The sequence below is a fragment of the Siniperca chuatsi genome, linkage group LG6, assembly GCF_020085105.1.
Source record: "Siniperca chuatsi isolate FFG_IHB_CAS linkage group LG6, ASM2008510v1, whole genome shotgun sequence".
Taxonomy (NCBI): domain Eukaryota; kingdom Metazoa; phylum Chordata; class Actinopteri; order Centrarchiformes; family Sinipercidae; genus Siniperca; species Siniperca chuatsi.
In genome coordinates this window covers 1,968,600-1,989,286 of record NC_058047.1, presented here as the reverse complement: position 1 = coordinate 1,989,286, position 20,687 = coordinate 1,968,600, and the positions used below count along the sequence as shown (strand labels likewise).

Below are 20,687 nucleotides of genomic sequence, written 5' to 3'. Positions count from 1 at the left end.
ATTACATGCTCGGGGCCGGGCCTATAAAACGCCTGTATAACTAATCCCTGCCCTCTGAGCTGAGGAGAGCTGAGTGTGGCAAAAAAAACCCACCCTCAGACCCTCAACGACATGCTGGGAGAGTTAAAACCCCGAACGGGCAGCCAAAGAAAAAGCAGCCCAAAAATCATCAGGTCTAGTTTTTTCAGTGACATGATTTACTATGAGAACTGGAGATGAAGAGAAAGCACATTCCTCTGGTGTGGATTCTCTCAGGGACTGGAGGTTAGGCTTACTCCTCTCCGTCTCGCTGAAATCATCCCGGCTCCAGAGACATACTGAGGTTTCTCTCGACTGCAGATTCCACAAAGACTCTGTTCAGGATGAAAGCTCAGGCTGACTGAGCTGATGGCTTTGCTCTGGAAAATGCCCCCTTTGCTGCTTCCTGGGGGTGTTTACTATCTTCACATGAAGGTGGAAGCTTTAGCGTGACCATTGCATCTTTACAACAAAAGTTAGTGAAGACTAAAAGGCTAAAGCACTGTCAGCACCCCATAGAGGCTGCAGTGTTCATTACACCCCACATTGAGAAAGTAATGGGGCTTAAAGTTGGTCCAGAGGGTTAGGGAAAGGAGGAACGGCTCATTAAAATGAGGGTTTTGATAAAAAGGTTTTGCACATTTCAAGCTGCAGTTTGTGGGTTCACTTGCCTGTTCACAAGTCCTATGTGTTTTTGGTTTAGGCATCATGTCTCTCTTTCTATTTGTGATCCCAACCTATAAATAAGCCTACTTAGAAATAAGCAAGAGAGAGAGAGAAAAGGGGCCGCACAGGAGAGAGTGGGCTAGCATCAAAATCAAACTAAACATCAACTGAAACCTAATGTAATCATTTCTTCTTTGAGGTTACTTCCTAAATTAAAGAAGAAACGCTCAGCGTCACACAGCAGGTTTCATGTACTACTGAATGCTAAAACGTCTGTCCACAGTGACAAGATACACGATATGTTGCAAATATCAACCATGTGCGATCGGAGGGGACCCTCCCCCGAGGCAGTTGTGACACCCGGGAACTACTTGTCTTTTGCAGTTACCTTTGAAAGAGTTACAGATTGGTACCAATAGTCGTGGCCTTTCAAAACACGCAGAAATTTCAGCTGTTCTGCGTTACGAATCACCGGTATAGGCACCGCCATTTAAAAACTGATGAGTCGACGACGATGTTGGCGCTCGCAGCACGTGTGACATGGGTCTGTGGGTTCCAAGCAGCCAAATGAAGTATTCATTATGATCATTTTCTGCTATAGTTACAGCTGTGGCTTCAAGTTGAACTGTTCCCAGCAGTGTTTTGCATGTTTAGTCGATGACACTTGCCCTAAATACAGTGCTGGTCACTACGTCCTCCTGTGGTCTCTGTCTTCCTCCTGTCTCTGCGAGCCGTCTGAGATATACTGTGGAATCAGGCCCAAAGCTCTGCTCCGCTGACGTGACTGGACAAATTAGTGTTACTGCAGCTAATGTATTCGAACTGCTGCAGAGCGGCTGCAGAAGACATTGAGAAGTATTAGAAATGATAGCCTTGACTGTCAGCGACGCTAACCACTCCTGAAAAGGTGACAGCACATTTGGCTGCTATTTGCTGGGGGAGGGAAAAATACCTACAAGTTTAACTTTGGGGCATTTTGATCTATAATTCATACGGGATGTGGAAAATGTGTTTGGTATATTCACATCTCAAGAGTCCTTCTGACGAGAGAAACATGCTGTGGAGATCATCTCACGCCATCGCGCCTTCAACACTTTGATGATTTTGTACTTTCTCAGTGCCAGTCTACTCATTGACAAACTATCCTTTCATAAAAAGCTCAGGGAGGAACAACGCCGCACCACTCCCGTCGAGTGCTTACGCACGCAAAAGCTGAATATTTGAGGCGACTCCTGGATGTGTTTTATGCAGACAACATCTGACAGGCTTGAAATAAAGCCAGGGCAGATATGAAAGCAGGCACTGTCTGTCAAAACCAGGAAATAATCAACCCCACCATCCACCTCAGGGGCCCAGCTGAAAGTCATTACCCCAAAACAATGTGCTGCTTCTACTGTTGGTCTGAAAAAAAAAATAATAGTAATAATACTTAGGAGAATTACCATAACGATTTGAGAGGATCTCAATTATCTCGTGTTTTGAGCCCACTCTGGAAGATTGCAGCGCGGTCACCGTCGGGTGTGGACGGCCTGTACTGTAGGAATATTTAGAGAAAATTGGTCAGCATTTATGTTCCAGCTGTGATTATAATAGCCAACGGTGATTACACATCTCTAATCCTATTAGCCTTTGTTTGGAACATGGGATGAAAATATGTGAAAAGAGCATTCAAAAATCATAAAACTACATCCATATGCTTTCCGAGTTTGGCATTTTTATTTTTGAAAAACAATGCAGCTAAACCTCTTCAGCTGAATTTAAGCAAATATACAGTAAGGTGCACGGAAACGCATTGAATCAGTTCTGGAAAGAGGTATTTAAGCAAGTAAAGCAATTTAAATAAATATACTCTAAATTTAAGCACTACACAGAAAGAACTGCACAGAAGAAATCAATATAAAAATGACTATTAATCTGCAATATTACAAGCAAAAGTATAAAACACATACTTACATCAAAACAAAATTAATATTTACACCTGACCTACCTGTGAGTGCACTGAATGAACATTATTTATACTGCAAAATAAAGTAACAGTGAACTGCATGGTGTACTGAAACGTGACGTTAAGACCTCCACCTGGTATTAGCATGTGTTCTGTATCTGGATGTCTTTGCTGGAAAAGCACAGGTTAATGCGAATGTAAATGCACACAGTGTGCATCGCAATTGGAATACGGTCAGACTGGCCAGACCCCATTAGGAGGTGGTCTAGTATAAATGCAATCTATGGCCATATTCTTAAAGGAAAAATCGCGCCCCCTCGAGCTGCCTGTCAAAAGCTACAGATGAGCTCTTCCTCTGCAAAGGAAAAATAAGTAGAGCCTATACACCATGGATGTAAGAGAGCAGCCACTCGCTGCCAATTTGTCCCAGTGGCCACTCGCAGCATTGCAACCAAAAAATCCAAAAAACATTTTCCCCACAGACTTCCATTCTAAAAGACAAACTGTAGAACCTTTGGCAGTACACCTCAAACTGCAAACAAGGTCAATTATTAATCTTTGTATTGTGAATTTTGAAGTTTTATATTTGTAAAACTTTCCCAGAGCCTAGAAAAGTGATTTTATTTGCGTGACATCGCCCCAGTGTAAAGTCTATGGGAACATGCAGGTGGAGCCAGCGGGCGAAACATTAATGCAGTGGGCTGCTTAAAGCAAACCCGTCATTCCAGGCATTCTTCTTCCTTGCAAACGGATGTCTTCAACTGTCTCCGTCTGTCACGTGCCCCTGGCTTTGCTGCCCGTGAGCTGGGATGCACGGTGCATGTTTGTTGACAGGTCCACCAGGTCCTCCTGCCTAACTTGCATACTGAGATCTGATCACACTGCAGGCAGAATCAAGATAACAAAAACGCTTATTAATGCCATGTGTAAATGCAAAGGCCTGTGATCAGATGTCATTATCCAGATACAGATTGCATGCTAATCATGTTCAAAAATATAAAGCAATATAGTTTTTAAAACAAATCTAACATGATACATTATTGTTGTTGATATGTTGTACTTGTGCTGCAACATGCTGGATTTAGTCAAAAACAGATACAAAACATTCACTCAGAGGAGAAACCAAACAGTAAATCTGAATGCACATGTTTTTCCAGTGAGCCTCGTGGTTCTCCCACGGTTACACTGCAGAGAACTGAGGGTCTTTGATGTCATCATCAAGATACAAACCCCTGGAAGTGGTCGGCTGACAGTAAATTACAGTCTGGCTTTGTGTACATACAGAGTGCCTCTGTAGAAGTTTAATGTCCTCGAATAGCTTTATTTCATTTCTGGGCTGAGCAGAAAAAGAACTCCTGGCTCCATAAAACTGCCATCACACCGTCCACACCGCTGTTTCAGGATTTATCTCCTGATGACATCGGGAAGATTTCTGTCAGTGTCGTTGTAGTTTTCAGAGACTTGATCACAAAGTGGAATAACATGTGAATTCAGCTTCAGGTTGGATTTTCCTCTTAGTTCGTGTCAAATGGAGCAACAACAATCTGAATCATTTTACATGAATGTCATTTCTATTTCATAGCAATCATCCAGACAGGCATGATGATCTCAGGGAAGCCTTCCTGCCTCTCAACAGCCAGGACCTCCAGGCCGGCCTTGGCGATGATGCTCTTCATGATGTCCAGGTGGCGGCTGATGCTGCTGTCGATGGGGTCCAGCTTGCAGCCCTGCCGCGCCATATTGTCCTTTATTATGATGACCCCGTTTGGACGCAGACTCTTCTTACTGCGAATCAGGAAGTTCATCAGGTCCTTGTCTGTTAGGTGGCCTGAAGAGAAATACGGGTAAGGAATGAAAAGAAAAAAAACAACTAGTCACAACTGAGATACCGGTCCCTTGTTTCCATTAGTTTTCCTACTGGTGTACGCCAAAACGTGCCCAGGTAGATGGAGTCAACAGCACTTGACATAAAAACAGGTTACATTGCTTCATGCATCATTTCTTCCAAAAAAGCAAACAAGACCAGAAGTCTTTGTCAGCAGCTCCTCCTGGAGGATCCCGAGGTATTTCCAGGCCTGATGGGATATATAATCTCTGAGGAGTCACTCCTGTCAGGAAATCATTACTAGTCTCATCTAAAAAAAAAAAAAAAAAGAAGCTCAGTATCCCCTGGAATTATGTTCACATTGGACGATTCTACAGCAATTTACATCCAATGCCAATGAGTACGCCAATGTGTTTTTTAACTAGCAGGCCAGAAAGGAAGGGTGTGGGGGTCGGGGTCGGGGTCGGGGTGGTGGATGAGCGTGTTGTGCATCTGACTTTTCCTCTGGAGGCCGCAGTTTGTGTCCTGTTGGTTTTTTTTTTTGTTTTTGGTTTTTTTAACTGTAACCACCATATTTCTAAGAACCAAGAATCTCGTCTAGTCTGGCATGACAGTCTTAAAACATACAGGAAGGCCCTCCGTAATGCCAGAGCAGCTTATGACTCATCATTAATAGAGGAAAATAAAAACAACCCCAGGTTTCTTTTCAGCACTGTAGCCAGGCTGACAGAGAGTCACAGCTCTATTGAACCATGTATTCCTGTAGCTCTCAGTAACGACTTTATGAGTTTCTTTAATAATAAAATTTTAACTATTAGAGAAAAAATTAATCACGTCCTGCCTTCAACCGGTACCGATTTATCTTCAATTATTATCTGATATTAACCTATATTTTGACTGCTTTGCTCCTATCGACCTTCTTCAACTAACTTCAACGATTTCTTCATCTAAGTCATCAACCTGTCTCTTAGACCCCATTCCTGCTAGGCTGCTTCAAGACGTTTTACCCTTAGTTGGCACTTTGTTACTGGAAATGATCAATCTGTCTTTATTAACAGGCCATGTAACACAGTCCTTTAAAGTAGCTGTAATTAAACCGCTTCTTAAAAAGCCCACTCTTGAGCCAGGGGTTTTAGCCAACTATAGACCTGTATCTAACCTTCCCTTTCTCTCTACGATCCGTGAGAAAGCAGTCGCCAATCAGTTGTGTGACTTTCTAAATAACCATAGTTTACTTGAGGATTTTCAGTCAGGGTTTTGAGTGCGTCATAGCACAGAGACAGCACTGGTGAAAATTTACACAAATCTCTCTCTCTCTCTCTCTCTCTCTAAACCTAACATGGCAGCGGCGGATGGCCGCCCACCCTGAGTCTGGTTCTGCTCGAGGTTTCTGCCTCTTAAAGGAAGTTTTTCTTGCCACTGTCGCCAAGTGCTTGCTCATGGTGGGATTTGTTGGGTCTCTGTAAATAATATTATAAAGAGTTCGGTCTAGAACTGCTCTAATGGAAAAGTGCAATGAGATAACTTCTGTTATGAATTGGCACTATATAAATAAAATTGAATTGAATTTACCTAACCTTAACCAGTTGTTTCAGTTGCATAACCATAACCATGGTTTATTTGCTATAACCACAATCTTTCCTAGACAGGAATAAGTAACAAAATGTTGGTATTAAATGTAAATGTAACTGCTGCTCAACATTTTGTCTGGTGGTAGGGTTGAAATAGGACAGCGCAGTGACAGGAGAATCTCTCTTTGTTAGCTCAACGTGGCACCGCTCTACTAGCAATGAACAGACTACAAACTGAGATCCTTCTCATACTTACACGCCACCCACTGCATCCAGATGACGTCGTACTTGTTTTTTGGAGGTGTGAAGTCCTGCAGGTTGTAGCAGTAGTAAGTCTCAATGCGGTCGGCGTCGTCACCAAGGTACTCCTCGTGTGCGTGGAGCAGAAAGTGCTCCATCATGTCCGCCATCTCCATTTTCTCAAACACAGGAAGGAGGACGCCTTTGGTCACACGGCCGATCCCGCAGCCACAGTCCAGGGCACAGTGTGTACCGGCCTTACCCGGACCCTGTGGGTGAAGAAAGGGATTCATAATTGTAGCAAAATTCAACCTTATTTAGAGGTTTATCTAGAGGCCATAGTCAGTAAAATACCTCATTGAAGACCGTTTGTAATAAAAACGGAGGCGACCATAAAAAGAAGAGCTGGATTTATGTTTCACAGAAAACAAAATGTCAGTTTCCCTGCAGCATGTTATTACCATATCTATAAGTCATAGAGGAGTCTATTCTTTATTTTCTGTGTTGCCAGATGTCAGGCCTCTGTACCTCAAAAGCACCGACAGCACAAACAAGTAGACCTCAGTTCCTCAGGGCAACCAAACTATGAACTTTACCAAAAGGGAACAAAAAGTCACCTCACTTGAATCATGCTGGTTTTTCTTCCTTTTCATTTGGTATTCTGACCTCACTCCAACCCCTCTGCATCAGGGGCCCCAGTGTGTGATTGTATGAAAGATGGGGCCCTGAGGAGCTCTGTGCTTGTTACAGGAGGCTTCCTGGTTTCGGTGAATTACTGCCATATTGCTCTGTGCGTATGTAGCTCAGTTTAAACTGGATGTATTCTAAATCTTTTCCTACCACATGGAGATGTCAGGTTTAAACAGGAGCTGTTCACAGCCAGGGTGGAGAGTTTGGTACAGGATGATGTGTAGCTGAGCACACATTTGTAGAAGTGTTGTTGGTTTATCATTCATTTGCATTTAAGTGAGGCGTTAAAAGTGAATTTCTGAATATTAGATTATATTAACTATTTCTAGAGCACTAAATGCAGTTCTGTAAGGCTTTCAGTCTTACTGACATGTACCACGCAGGTATTAAGTGTTGTGAAACAGAGAGCTTTTGAACTAGATTATGTTTGTACAATTTACAACCAATAATTCATAAAACCACAATGTCAACAATATCTATGCTGTGTTATAGAAAACTGACCCTGGATCTGCCATAAACGATCCAATCACATCTCTGCTCAGATCCGACAGCCACTGTCGCCACTCACACCTTCTTATAAACTCTTTGTTTTTCCCAGCTTTTGGTTGGTTTAAGTGCGGTGTGGTTATCCTCAACTTTTATGGTACAGAAATGCTTCCTGTAACCTCTTTGTCTACACAGTAGGATGCATAGTGTGTTCCACAGCCTGCATAATAAACACTGGCCTGTAATCAGAGCTGCAGTTAACTCTGTGAGCTCATAGATGTATTGTGAACTGCTGTACAGATTCATTTGCAATGCAAACTGAGTTCTTGGTGCACAGCAGTCCTGTTGTCTTTGGATGATTATTTGGTTTCCAGCATCTTTCACTGCTGGTCTACAACTTCTCACTGGGTTTAATATCTCTCACGTTCAGTTCAGGAGGAAGACCCAAATGCAGGACTCGGGCAGGCAGGTTGAAGAACAAAACATGAGTTTATTCCTTACTTAAACGGCAACACAACACAACAGGTAAGTAATCCAAAAAAAAAAGACCAAGACAAAAAAATAACAGGAGCCCAACAAAGGTAAATCCACACAGAGGCACAGGACTGAAGCTAACACGCTGACACTGAACAAAGGAAACACACAGACTCAGGTAGGGGGAGACAACGAGACACAGGTGAAAACTATGAAAGCAATCAAAGACAGGAAGCACAACTACCCAAAACCATGACAATATCAGTCTAGTGGAGAATAGTTCAGGCCTTAAAAAACATAATACATCTCCTTTTGAAGAGATGGCACAATTTCTATCAAACAAAAATTACTGACAGTCCAGGGTTTTTTTTGTTTCTGTGAATTTTTGATGTCTTGGTTTTATTTGTGTCATAAAACACTGTACCTAGTGTTTCCCTGCCACAATGCAAGGATTGTTTAGTCAACGAGAGGAAGATCTATCAACATATTCTAAAGCCTTAGATGCCCATCATTCGACATTTAAGTAGTGAAAAGAGGCAGAGTGGTGTGTTTCTCAACAACTTATCATGTCAATGTGCTGAAAAGGGCAATTCTTTAATGATGAAAAGAAATATAGACAAACTACAAATCTTTCGGCTTTGTACTGATTACTGACTGTTACATTTAAGACGGCCTTTGATTTGAATTAGTTTCATCCTATTTGGAGCTGAAAGCATTAGTCGATTAACTGACTACTCGATCGACATATTCATATTCGTATTTACCAAAGCCTTTGCTAATTTGTTAACTGTTTAGGTCATTTACAAAGCAAACATTTTCTGATGCAGGAATCTCACATGTTAGAATTTGCTGTTTTATCACTGCAATCAATCACAGATCATCAACAGATTAATCAATAATGAAAATAATCGATAGTTGCAGCCCTGTGTTTTCTGCAATGATAACCTTGTGAAACTTACATACAATCAAGCATACCCTGGAACCTATCATGGTTTCATGACAGACAGAACGTAAGTGCTGAGAATAGAAAACTGACATTTACAGTAACGTATTCAATGTACTGTATTTGAACACTGAACGCTGTGAATCACAACTGAGCTGTGTTAACTCAGGGCTTGTTGTGTTTACATTAGCACCAGTGCAAAAGTAGCCACTTAGCTTCTGCAGTTCCTTTAAAGCATCCAGTCTTAGCAGTTTATAATTAGAGCTCCTGCAAAACTGATCCTCTAAATAACCCAGTCTCTGGGCCAAACCCATTCCCCTGAATTAGCACTTGGACTCTCCCAACATCCAAAAAAAACCCTCTAGTCCACACTGACATACACTCGCACGAACACACAAAGATGCATGTGTGCACGCATCCAAAAATGTTGAGACATCTGATATCCTGCCGGTAGCTTCATACTTAGCATACAGACACAAGGGCATCATCAATCTTCTCGTCTAACTCTCTGCAAGAAAGGGAGTGAGCTCATTTCCCAAAATGTCAACGTTTTCCTTTAAAATGCATCCCCTTAGGTCAATTGTACATCACATTGCAATTTATGAAACTAGAGATTTTTCTCAACAGAACAGACATAAATGTGTCCTCCTTCTCCACTGTAAACAAATTAGTACTAGTAAAAAAGGGCCATAGTACAAACTGACTAAGAGCTGTTGGCTGAGCTTTTCCTGTATGGGTGTTTATGGGGCTGGCAGCAAGTCTGTGCTACTATTAGAAACTCAACTGAGGCCTACTCCCAGTGAAACAAGATGGAATTCTTTTTACAGTCAGGATGATGAATTTCTCACTCAGAATAGATTCTGACGTGTATATTCAGAGATAGCTGCAACTGAGTAAATTGATATGCTAGTGGACAGCAGTCAGAAACCTCAGTAAAGTGCGTAAATGACAGAGAAACTCAAATGTTTCCGTATCAGCTTCCCAGATGTGACTGAGCCTTCGATCTGTTGTGACTCACCACAAACCTCTTCAGAAACTGCCGGGAACCCTCCAGATCAACATTGCTTATCTCCACAAAATCTCCCATCATGCCCTCCTCCGAGGCGGGGACGTCCTCATAGAACTGCTGAGCTCTGTAGTAGAACTGTTTCTCTCCCTTGATGTACTCACAGGTGACTGGAAACAGCTTCACTGTTAGGATGGACACACACAAAGAGAACAGAGGCAGCACTGAAGACGGGGTTATACTGTGCCATATTAGAAAGTAACAGTTCAAATAAATTGGTAAATGTAATCTACTACTTACTGATAAAAAAAACGTTACATACAGATTCTTAATACTGTTCATTACTTGTTAGATGAGAGTAACTTCACACCAGGATGAAAAGCTTGTTTCACCTCTGACCACAGCCAGCATCACTGATGGTTGTTGGGTGTGGTCAGAAATGTGCTTTGTTGCACCTATAACCACACCCAGAAGTGATGTCATGGTGTCCGGGAGTGCACCTGTACATCACTGCAGTAAGGTGAGAAGTTAAATCACTGGAGGTCAGTAAAAACAAGCTTTTCAGGGGGTGTTAAGAGGGTAGCAGTCTGCTCCTCTAACACTGTTAGACTCACAATGGACAGTTTAAATATCGATGCAGCAGAACCAGAGATATCGTTTATTCAACGCATTCTTCATCCTTGTCAAAACCTGGCACCTACATTACCTGCAATGCAATGGGCGGTTTAAGTCCAGCTCGGACCAGTCAGTAAGGATCGTGGACTGGTAGCTGGAGAGAGCAGCCCACTCGTCTCTCCCCAACCACTGCATGTGTACGCGGTGTTCGTGTGTGTGTGTTTCGGGCCTATGTGTGTGTTTGTAACAAATAATAATGGAGTGAAAAAACAACTTTTTTTCACATTAAACACACTTATTTATTCGAGTTCCCCTTTAAATGACTCTTTCACATGTACTCCAAGCCCAATCTGAGATAACCCCTGGTGACATCAGCAACAAATACATAAATAAAAACCAAACAAAAAGTCCCTTAACAACAACTGCAAAAATATTCTGGCAGTCGAAGTCGTGCGAATAATCGCTTTGCATCAGTCTGAATGAATCTTTTGTGTCTCACCAGTAATGGAGATACAAATGTAAGATTTTACCTGTGGGTGGCGCTACAGATCAAGGGCCATTCAAATCAAAGGCATTCGTCCTCTGGGAAACATGAACATGTTCAGTAAATTTCACAACAATCTGCCCACAAGATTTAACAATGTTTGGTGTAAAAGTGCACATTTTTGCCTGATGGTGGCGCTAGCAGAGAGGTCAGGGCATTGCCAAAAATACTAAGATTCATCCTTTGGAGACCACGAACATCCATAGCAAACCCCATGACCAGCAGTTTGGAGACACTCAGTGTGGACCAGACTCACAGACCAACTAACATCACCATCAGAAAACAAAACAATTGTCACGGATTATTACCAAATCTAATGTTATATCAGTGATTACAGTTTTAGGCAAGTTATAAAGAATTAGTAACAGGTTATTTCCAACAGTAGATGCGACATGACACTGGCCTGCTCTGTATGGAGAGGAACAATCTCAAAGGAAATGTAGAATGATAATTTGATTACCAGAAGACTATAAATAAGGACGTGTTGCACTACTCTTACACTCTGCTCAGCTGTTACATGATACAAGATAACAAGCTGGTTGATTCATCTCCAATGTTGTGCATTTACAATCTTCGTAGCAAAAAGTTAATATTACTGAGGAACTGTGAACCTCAAAGGACCCTTCTGTCCTCTCAATCATGGTAGACATTGTTTTGAAATTGTTCAATTATGCGTTGTACTACAACACTCTTCTTTTACAATATGATGTCAATGACATACTGTGACATTAAGAAACTTAACAACTGGCTTCTTAAACTATCCCAACCTCTCACTGCCACAGTTCTGCTGAGCTGCAATAAATCCTGCAGTATGAACGCAACATTTCCAAAGGCTTAGATGACACGTTGCTGGCGCGCAGGGGGTTGGAAGCGGGGGTCAGTGGGGAATGTCTGTCCTCTTGTCAAGGATCTCCAGTGGCAGAATTCATGACACCACAGTGAAACATTAAGAGGGGGGATTTATTTCCACCTGGACTCCCTCCTCCATGCTAGAAACATCAGGACGAGGCAGAGAGCCAGGAAAGGGACTGAATCGTTCAGCACCTGGATATCAAGCTAAAAACAAAGTGTAGAAACAGATCGTTTATGCCGTGACTTTCCTGCCCACTTGGTTATGAAATGTTTGAGGATTTTGTCATCCGCCTAAAGCTGGCAGTTACATGTCATGTGACCACTCAGGAAGGCTTTCAGAGGAAGGGTAAGTATAGAAACATCGAGCAAGACCGAGGGCGGGGGGGGCGACAGTGTGACGACATACAAGTCTGCCAAGGAAGTGTCAATCCAGTGCCACCACGTTCTTCTATCTCACACCTTCAAAGTGGACCAGTTCATTTGAGAGGCGCGACTGACCTTTGACCTTCGATGGAACAGGTTAAGACATCTGTTGATAAAGGGTCTGAAGATTGATGTTTATTTCCGATGTCTTAGGGCTAAATTTAAATCCAGTGATACCCCTCCAACCAGTGTACAGCGTATTATTTTAGATTTACTCATTTTGCTTGACATTTACTGTATTAAGACATAAAAAATAAAAATATATATATATTTCATTTAGTCCATTTAAAGCCTTCCCGGCATAATCCGACCGCAGCCCTCTGACTGTCATGTATAGCACTGACTGACATGAGTTAGTGCTTTCATGCTTGACATGCCATGCCATTAATGGGCCTTGTATCAAGTTAGTGGTAAGAAAGTAAGGCGTCTTTGAGCCAGAATGGCCAACGGGTCAGGATCTGTTTCTCATGATGGACAAGTGTACACCCTGGAGAGGATTAGGTTAGACTCAAACTTAATGCCGTCTGCAACGAAGAGTAGCCTGTCACGATGGAGAGCTTGTTATGGGCTTGTTAATTCACTGACCAGCATATGTAACGAAAAATGCATTTATTTATGATGCTTCTCGCAGTGAGAACAAATAAACAGAAAGTACAAAGGATTTGGTAATGAACAAATTCAACTCAGCACCATATTCTTACATTATATTCAGTGTAATATGCAGCTTCTGTTCCACTAGCTTTTGGTTCTCAATGTGTTTTTAACTTTAAGGATTTCTTTGACCATTCCTTATGAAAAGCTGAAAAATGATATCATTTGTTGTAAACGAATAGTTCAACCTTATGGGTAACACCCTTACTTGCTTATTCGATGAGAAGATCAGTATTAATCTCGTCTATGTGAAACTGTTCCAGCATGTAACTCCCCCTAAAACCACAAACCTTTATATGTTTGTGTACAGATTAAACAAACCAGATACAACTATTAAAAAATTACCTTTAGTGGTGTCAGTAGGCATTTTCACCTTGAACAGAGTCAGGCTAGCTGTTTTCCCTGATCCAGTCTTTATGCTAAGCTAGGCTAACTACAACCTGACGCCAGCTCTGTACATAACAGTACAAGTGAGATTGATATCCATCTGAACATCTCACTCTTGGAAAGAAAGCAACTAAGCGTATTTCCAAAAATGTTAAACTATTCTTTTAAAGCTATGTTATATTTGTTGAAATTCTCTTAACATCCCAACAGCAATCAATAAATCAAATGCTCTGGGGAAAAAATGAAAAAACCCTCGTATGTGTGGCTGTCGCAGGCCTGTAATGAGCCTACCTGCCTGTCTACCTGCGCGCACTCTGCCCGTGCACTCAGTGCGCATGAAAATGTGTTTTGGGGCAGTGGCTTTGGAGGGAGGCCTGAAGGGAGGGGTTGGGATTTTTGGTTGGATACTTTCAAAATCTAGCTGTCTCTTGCTAGTTTCTCCAACGTTACCTACCCTAGCTTTAAGCTAAATGGGTAAATATAGTCAAATTTGTGCAAATCACAGTTTTAACAAACATAAACTCATTGTGTTAGCATTCAAAGGCTGGAAGATGTTTCTCCCGTCTGTATGTAAAGTGCACGAGTGTCGTTCAGAGACATTCGGAAGGCTCGTTTCTTTTATGCATATACAGATTTTGGGGATAATATTAAAATAACCAGCTCAGTTCCAGTGTTACTTTTTTGAGCCCTTCTCCCAACAGGAAGATCAATGAACCAATCAGGTTGCAGGACCACACACACTGATTTGGGAGGTGTGTGCGTTGTTCCTCTGTGAGCCTCTACAACCTGTGGTTGTTGTTTAGTTCTAACAAAATGTTCTTTGTTAAAACCAGATCATGTTACTTTCGCTGAGCAGTGGCCACATGGGACACTTACAAGATGATGACACATTGAATTTCACTTAATTTTCCAAGATTCTCTTAGGTTAAGACGCTGATATACTCCAAAACTGACACAGACGCGTTTCTGTTTTTACTACTTTGGACGTGTTGACATGTGCGTATGTGGACTTCCACATGCTGCCCAAAATGTCTGTCTAGCTATTTAAAGTTTGCTAACATTTGCCACCATAAGCTACTGGTCATATTGGGCCATGTCAGGCTGTAGCAGCAAAATGAGTGTATTGAATTAAACGAGGCTGTGTGTTATTACATACTATGAAACTGATCAATTGTAAGAGCAATATTTAGCTTTTTCTAAGTTACATGGTCTTGCTTTGATGCAACAAGGTGTTCACATTTTCCTGTCCTGTTAAGTATTAGTAAATACCCATTTAGCTTAGAAGAAAGACTGAAAACCCCAGAAACATGTTTCAGATTTTCAGTAAGGCTGAGAATCTGTGTATTTAGTGCCCTTATTAGAGCATTCACAATCCTCAATGCACTTGCTTCTTAACACAGGAACAAAAACAAACTCATTAATCCCAAGTCCATTCATGTAGATTTACATATTTACATTTTAAAGATGTGTATGCATCTATGCATACACACTCTTTTTGGACTTGATAAACACTACAAGGGGTGGACACAGCATCATAAAATCTCCACACAGCTTTTGATGTGAGTGTCTACAAAACATGTAGTATTTAAAATTACTTTATTTGTTTATTATAGTGCAAGATTATATTTGAATTGTAGCAGGACAAACCAGAGAATGGGCTTTTCCAGTGAAACACCCCAAAGTTCATAATCATTGCAAGTGTTTTTGTGTTTAGTATTAACCCTGTACACTTCACATTACTGCTGGCACTTTCCAAAGTGCACCATGTTGTTTTTTTTTTTTTACATTTTTGAAAGTGTTTTCCTACCATCCGGGAAGCCATTGTTTTCCATTCATTTCACTACAATATGTAAATCAACTTCAGGTAATTGATCCATTACAGTGAACATCAGGTTTGCTTAGATTCTTCTCAATCATTGTGGCATTATTATGGGTATATTCAGAGTTTTCCAAATCAATATGCACTTTCCAGTGCAGTACCTCGTGATGAATATGTGACTTTAACTAAACTAATTTAGAACATTTACATTTACTGAGCTGCAAGTTTAAAGTCCTCGTAAGTTATTTTTTATGAATGGAAACTAATGGCTGCCTGGAACAAAAACTCTAGGAAATATAATATGTTTTACTGCATATGGTATACTTTGGAAAAACATCAACGGCAATGTAAAGTGATTTGTACTCAAAACATGCAAGACCTCAGGCATGCTTCTTCAGCTTTGCCCAATCTTTAATGGAGTCAAGGGTCAGGAAAAGACCTGTGTGTGGCCCTTCTTCTTACCCACAGGAAGCTTCTCCAGCAGGTACAGGTAGCTGGCAAAGAATTCGCTCCTCAGCGTGTGGTGCAGGTGGAAGGACATGCTGTGGCGACACATGGTGTCGTCTGTCTCTTTCCAGCGATCCCTGAACGCCTGGTGAGCGGCCTTGTACGCAAAGTTGGGTGATGAGCTGCTGCTCTCATCTTCAACTGAAATCTCCATTTTGGCTGTATGCGGCCTCGCAGCACCTCACAGAGCGGTAGATAGAGGAGAGTAACACGCTGTTTCTCCAGCTGCTGCTATATCTGTCTAGCTGAGTGTTCAACGCGTCTCTGCCAGCGTTCAAGTGATCGGCAGAGATCTTTTTCACGGGGCGGTGCTCAGGACGTCCCGCCAGATTTACAGATCCCCTGTTAGGGACACTGACTTTGGAGGAGTGAGGGAGGGGGGCTAGGGAATGGAGGGAGACACCTGCTGTCTCAGGACGAACAGAGACAACTGAATTTCAGGCTTGAAATTCCAGCAGCACATGAGAGTCCATACGTCCGACCTGTATACAATGTGGTCCTAAAATTAGCAACGTCTTCTCATGTTTGTATACATGGCTCCCGTTTTTTCTGGCACAGTTCCTCAGACACCAGAGAACAAAGTTACAATTTAAGCTCCAAGTCATGTTATTCTCTTTCACAGACCAAACTGAACATGTGATTTTTCCCCCTTGTATATTAATGCAGAATGAAAGCGTCTGGGTTCTTAACAAACATACATTAAGTCCTCAAGAGGATTAAAAAACCTACTTAGTCCCAGTTTGGGCCCCTAATTCAAGAATTCTCAAAGAGTCTTCTGGTCATTAGGATAAAGGTTAGGGGTAATATCTGCGCGCACACACACACACCCACACACACACACAAACAAAACAGAAAAAGAATGCGACTATTTTGTGATTTATACATTTTGAATTCAAAATTTCTCCATTGCTTGTACAATGTGATTGGTTGCTGTGGCATATCCATTGTCAGGAAAATGAAGAGTTGATTCGCTGCAGAATTAAATTTTTGAATCATCATACTCTCAACATATATGTTAATCCTGGCCTGAGGAGGATAATAAAGCATTCCAATTCAAAAGGCTACAGCTCTGGTTAAACCACTCTCTGGGTTTTTCGGAGATCACAGGGTTTTATCTTTCAGAAACAAAGGATGCTTAGCTCCAACTCATGCAATGATAATACATGAGAGGCAAAAACGTTGTGGTACTTTGAATTTTGGTTAAGCACCTCAACAACTCACTTTCACTTTTCCAAACTGCTGTTGATGTTTGTTTTCTTTCTAAAATGATATTTTCAGCCTGTGGAGTCAGAAGTCAGCCTTCAGAGTCTGTGTCACTCTTACTGACACCTCGCTCTTTGACCTCAGGATGAGTTACAGTAGTTCGGTGATTTAAGTAGCTGTTAGTAGTTCCCATTCCTGACTTTGCGTATAAAAGGACAGCTTTTCAGATGACACAATGGCTGCAGATGTGGTGTCTGTTATGCTGAGTAGGACAGGGCATGACATATACTTATGTCTTATACTGGCGAACAAAAACAAACTATCTACATATGTTCTTGAAGCACCAGTAATCATTCAGTCAGTCACCAGGGAATAATGTATATTTTTGACACCTAACACAAATAATATTCTGATATATCCATCACGAGCCACAGACTAAATTTAGTGCGGTGACATCAGCTGACCGGTGCTGAAACATGCAAATACCTTCGGGAGAGCAGATTTACCATGTTGCAGTATTAATTACACCTACTTGTCATTTGTTTATCACTCATTTGTAACTTTAGTTAACTAGATACATGGCTGGTGTGGAGTTTATATAGGAAGTTGATGAGGTTCATGAAGTTTTCAAAATTCACATGAAAAATGCCTCCCTGAAAAATAAATCTTTTATCTTATTACGAAGTCTCTGTCACAGCCTGTCATGTCCTCACCAGCCTGTAATCACTCACACCTGCTCCTAATTACACTCCTGCCTTCAATCAGCCCCAATCACACTCAGTATAAAGCCACTCCACTCTCGTCACTCAGTGTCCGACCTCGTTTGTGTATAGGACTCCATACACCCGCTAACTACAGCGCTTTTTCCTGATTGTTCCAGTGTTTCTCCAGTTCTCCTGTGGCTTCCCCTGATCCACTCTGCCTATCTCCATGATCTACACTTCTGGCTGTCGTCTGAATAAAGATATTTCCTTCCATCTCGGTGTCCCCTGCCTGTTATTCCGTGACAGTCTCAAAAGTCTTATTTCATTAAAACAAGTTTAAAAATATGCAAGCGCGTGGAGATAATCTCATCGTGTTTTAAAAACAAATAAACATATCAAATGAATTGTCTGTAATCAAGTGTCATGTCTCTCGAAATGTTGTAGTGATCTGCTTTATTCTGTCTTCATTCGAGATACTCATTTCTAGTAAATTCTTGAAATAATTTATTTGCATTGGATTGGAAACATTTTTGTCTTGTTTTAAGGAAACAAAACTTGTAGGACTCAATAATAAACAAACATTAGTTGATAAGACGGAGAGCTTTGCAGTGTTTTTTGTAACCTCACCACCCTGAATGTCTCAACGAGCGAAACCTACAGTGGACATGAACAAATAACAATACAGTATATTAGAAAACACTTACTGTGGTGGATGTTAAGCTTAAAGTGATTAACCATAGAAATAGAAATTTGAAGAGAACCCACTTGTTGGACTAAATTTACACCCACAAAGTATAAATAGTCAAAGACAGATCCTTTTTTACCTTCAGGCCATGTTCAGAGTGATCTAACCCTGACTCCCACTGGTGGCCTCTGTGGCTTCAGCCTGCAACCAGACCGACCATCACACAGTATCTGCAGATACACTCCTTTCTAAAAGAGGAACAGCTGTTTCGACCAAACTGCTTTATTCTTTTAATAACGCTGACGAAGAATTTCTAGATTTTAGTAATATCAGTTGCATATTAAGCACTGTAAAAAGTGAGTGTGTGTTTAATAATTTAAACGTCTGGTTTTGAACATTTCACTCTCATTCTCTCTCAGTTGTGCAGATTTCCATCTTTGTTGCCCAGTTCCTTACATTCGTTGCCCACCCTTGGCAAAACGTACCCTAAATTTTCCCTATAAACTTGGATGTATCGCTTTATAAATCAGGTCTACTGTATATTCACTGAGTGACGAGAAAAATACAGCAGCCCTCTAAAAGGTATAAGGTTTCAATACAACAGTCCATTGTGAAACTTATCATTTTAAAATTGTTATAGGCTGTAGTTGTATCGGACTGTATGGAGCCCCCGAAGGGTCACGGTGGGAATTTTTGTTTTGAACTGTGTCGGTACTGACGTTAATCGTGATATTTAAAAATGAAATATTGATATCATGTTAATAACACACATATGATAATATCGTGTAAATAATCCAACGCCTCTTTAATCCGTTCCGTTTCTTTAGGTTAGAAAGTGGCAGTAATGCACCTTGACGCTGGTTGCCACCCGCCGTAAAACGTAAAAAAGAAAAAGACGCAGTAACTAGCTAGCTTTTAGCTAGTTTTTAAGCTAGTTAACTTCTAATTTTCTATAGATATTGCGATAATATCGTTATCATGAATTCTTTTGGCCCTGATAATACGATATCATGACAGCCCTATTTTGAACTACTTTTGCGTTCTCTTGCAATACGTTTTTTGTTACCTTGCAATAAATGTTGCATTCCCTCGCATTAAATTTTGCGTTACCTTGCGAAATTTTTTGCACCCCCCCCCGATCCATAGGAACGGTTGGTGCGTTGGTCCAGTTATAATACACTGCCGTTCAGGGAAACGCTCTGCAGATATAGGAGAGATGATGTGACACTTTGTTGAAGCTGTGGATATGGTTAATGCTCCGACTACGGCTGCATTTGTGTTTGAATCTACAGTGCTATGGATATGGCTATGGATGTACTGGGACTACTCAAGTGCACCCAGGCAGGGAAGCTGGTTTCTGGGTTGGAAGAATTTCAACAAAAAATAAAAAATAAATCCCGCCGTGACCTTTCGAGGGCTCCGTAGGACTGAAATGTTTGCTCCTGCTTAAATCAATTACAATGCAGTGCAATGATAACACCACTAAGTACAGACTTTAAATGTACTACATTTAGCTCAGCTCCTCCCTTAAACAGTGCAGCTCATTGTATCTTTGCAGTCCCTTTCATTTTTTTGTTAGCCATGCTAGCAGCCTAGCTCTGAGGACAGCAATGGTGGTCAACAGTCGGTGGCTGGTTCAGCACTTCTCTCTTCTCTTGACAGGTGTTTTATAATCAAAATGACACAGACAGTACGGACTCCAGAGGACGAATCCGCCTCTTCGTCTACCGCCACCGTGAGGTTGATGTTTGCTTTTGAGTGAAATATCTAGACAACTATTGAGTGGATTGCCAAGATATGTGGCGCAGACATCGATGGTCTCCACAGGATGAATCCTAATAACTTTGGTGGTCCTGACTTTTTATATACGTAGCACTACTTCCAGCAGGGCAAGGTTTTCACTTATCAAGTGAAATATCTTCACATCTACTCGATGGATCGGCATAAAGTTTCGTACAGACATTCATGGTTCCCAGATCAAATATTTAAAAGTTAAAGCAGCAAATCCTCACATTAGTGAAGCTGGAACCATGAAATGTTTTTATTTTTGCATTAAAAAATGACTAATTGATTAATCGACTAATAGTTTCAGCTGTACTTGTATAAACTGTTGGGTAGTTTAATGTATAGTATATATCCTATTTTATAAGCTCTTCATATGTTTTGTGTGCAGAAATCTTAATTTGTAAAGTGACTAAAGCCGTCAGATAAATGCAGTGGAGTAATATTGCCCTCTGAGATGTAGTGTAGAAGTAGAAAAGACTCAAATAAAGTAAAGTAGCCGACCTCAAATTTAAATGTACTCAGTTATTCCACCCCTGGCGTTCAGAGCAGCAGAAGAAGCTGCCCCAGCTCCGTCTGGGATGAGATCTAGATGGGACACACCTGGGAGTCATCAGGTGCGCTGCAGCCTCGTCCTCCGCGGCTGCAGGT

At 41.3% G+C, this 20,687-nt stretch overlaps 1 protein-coding gene across 5 annotated transcripts; it reads right to left on the bottom strand.

The window, feature by feature from the left end:
- Nucleotides 1-2,943: 2,943 nt before the first annotated feature.
- ntmt2 (N-terminal Xaa-Pro-Lys N-methyltransferase) lies at nt 2,944-20,679 on the bottom strand. Of its 5 annotated transcripts, XM_044200183.1 has the most exons (5): nt 15,618-16,028; nt 9,877-10,049; nt 6,282-6,534; nt 4,256-4,457; nt 2,944-3,510 (listed from the first exon to the last, which is right to left on the bottom strand). In XM_044200183.1, exons 1-5 carry the CDS (start codon nt 15,814-15,816, stop codon nt 3,483-3,485), a joined length of 855 nt encoding a protein of 284 aa, XP_044056118.1. In that variant the 5' UTR covers nt 15,817-16,028; the 3' UTR covers nt 2,944-3,482. The 5 variants fall into 5 exon arrangements, with proteins under 5 accessions (XP_044056118.1, XP_044056122.1, XP_044056120.1 ...); XM_044200187.1 differs by lacking the exon at nt 15,618-16,028 and adding an exon at nt 20,541-20,679 and having other exon boundaries at nt 2,944-4,457; XM_044200185.1 differs by lacking the exon at nt 15,618-16,028 and adding an exon at nt 18,274-18,338 and having other exon boundaries at nt 2,944-4,457.
- Between the last annotated feature and the right edge of the window lie 8 nt (nt 20,680-20,687).

What these genes read in the sequence shown, in the direction of transcription:
- ntmt2 (XM_044200182.1), bottom strand. Translation starts at nt 15,816, where the DNA reads ATGGAGATTTCAGTTGAAGATGAGAGCAGCAGCTCATCACCCAACTTT. An exon ending in AGTTTCTGAAGAGGTTTGTG is followed by an intron (nt 6,535 to 9,876) that starts GTGAGTCACAAC and finishes CTTCACCCACAG; the next exon opens with GGTCCGGGTAAGGCCGGTAC. An exon ending in CTGGATGCAGTGGGTGGCGT is followed by an intron (nt 4,458 to 6,281) that starts GTAAGTATGAGA and finishes ATTTCTCTTCAG; the next exon opens with GCCACCTAACAGACAAGGAC.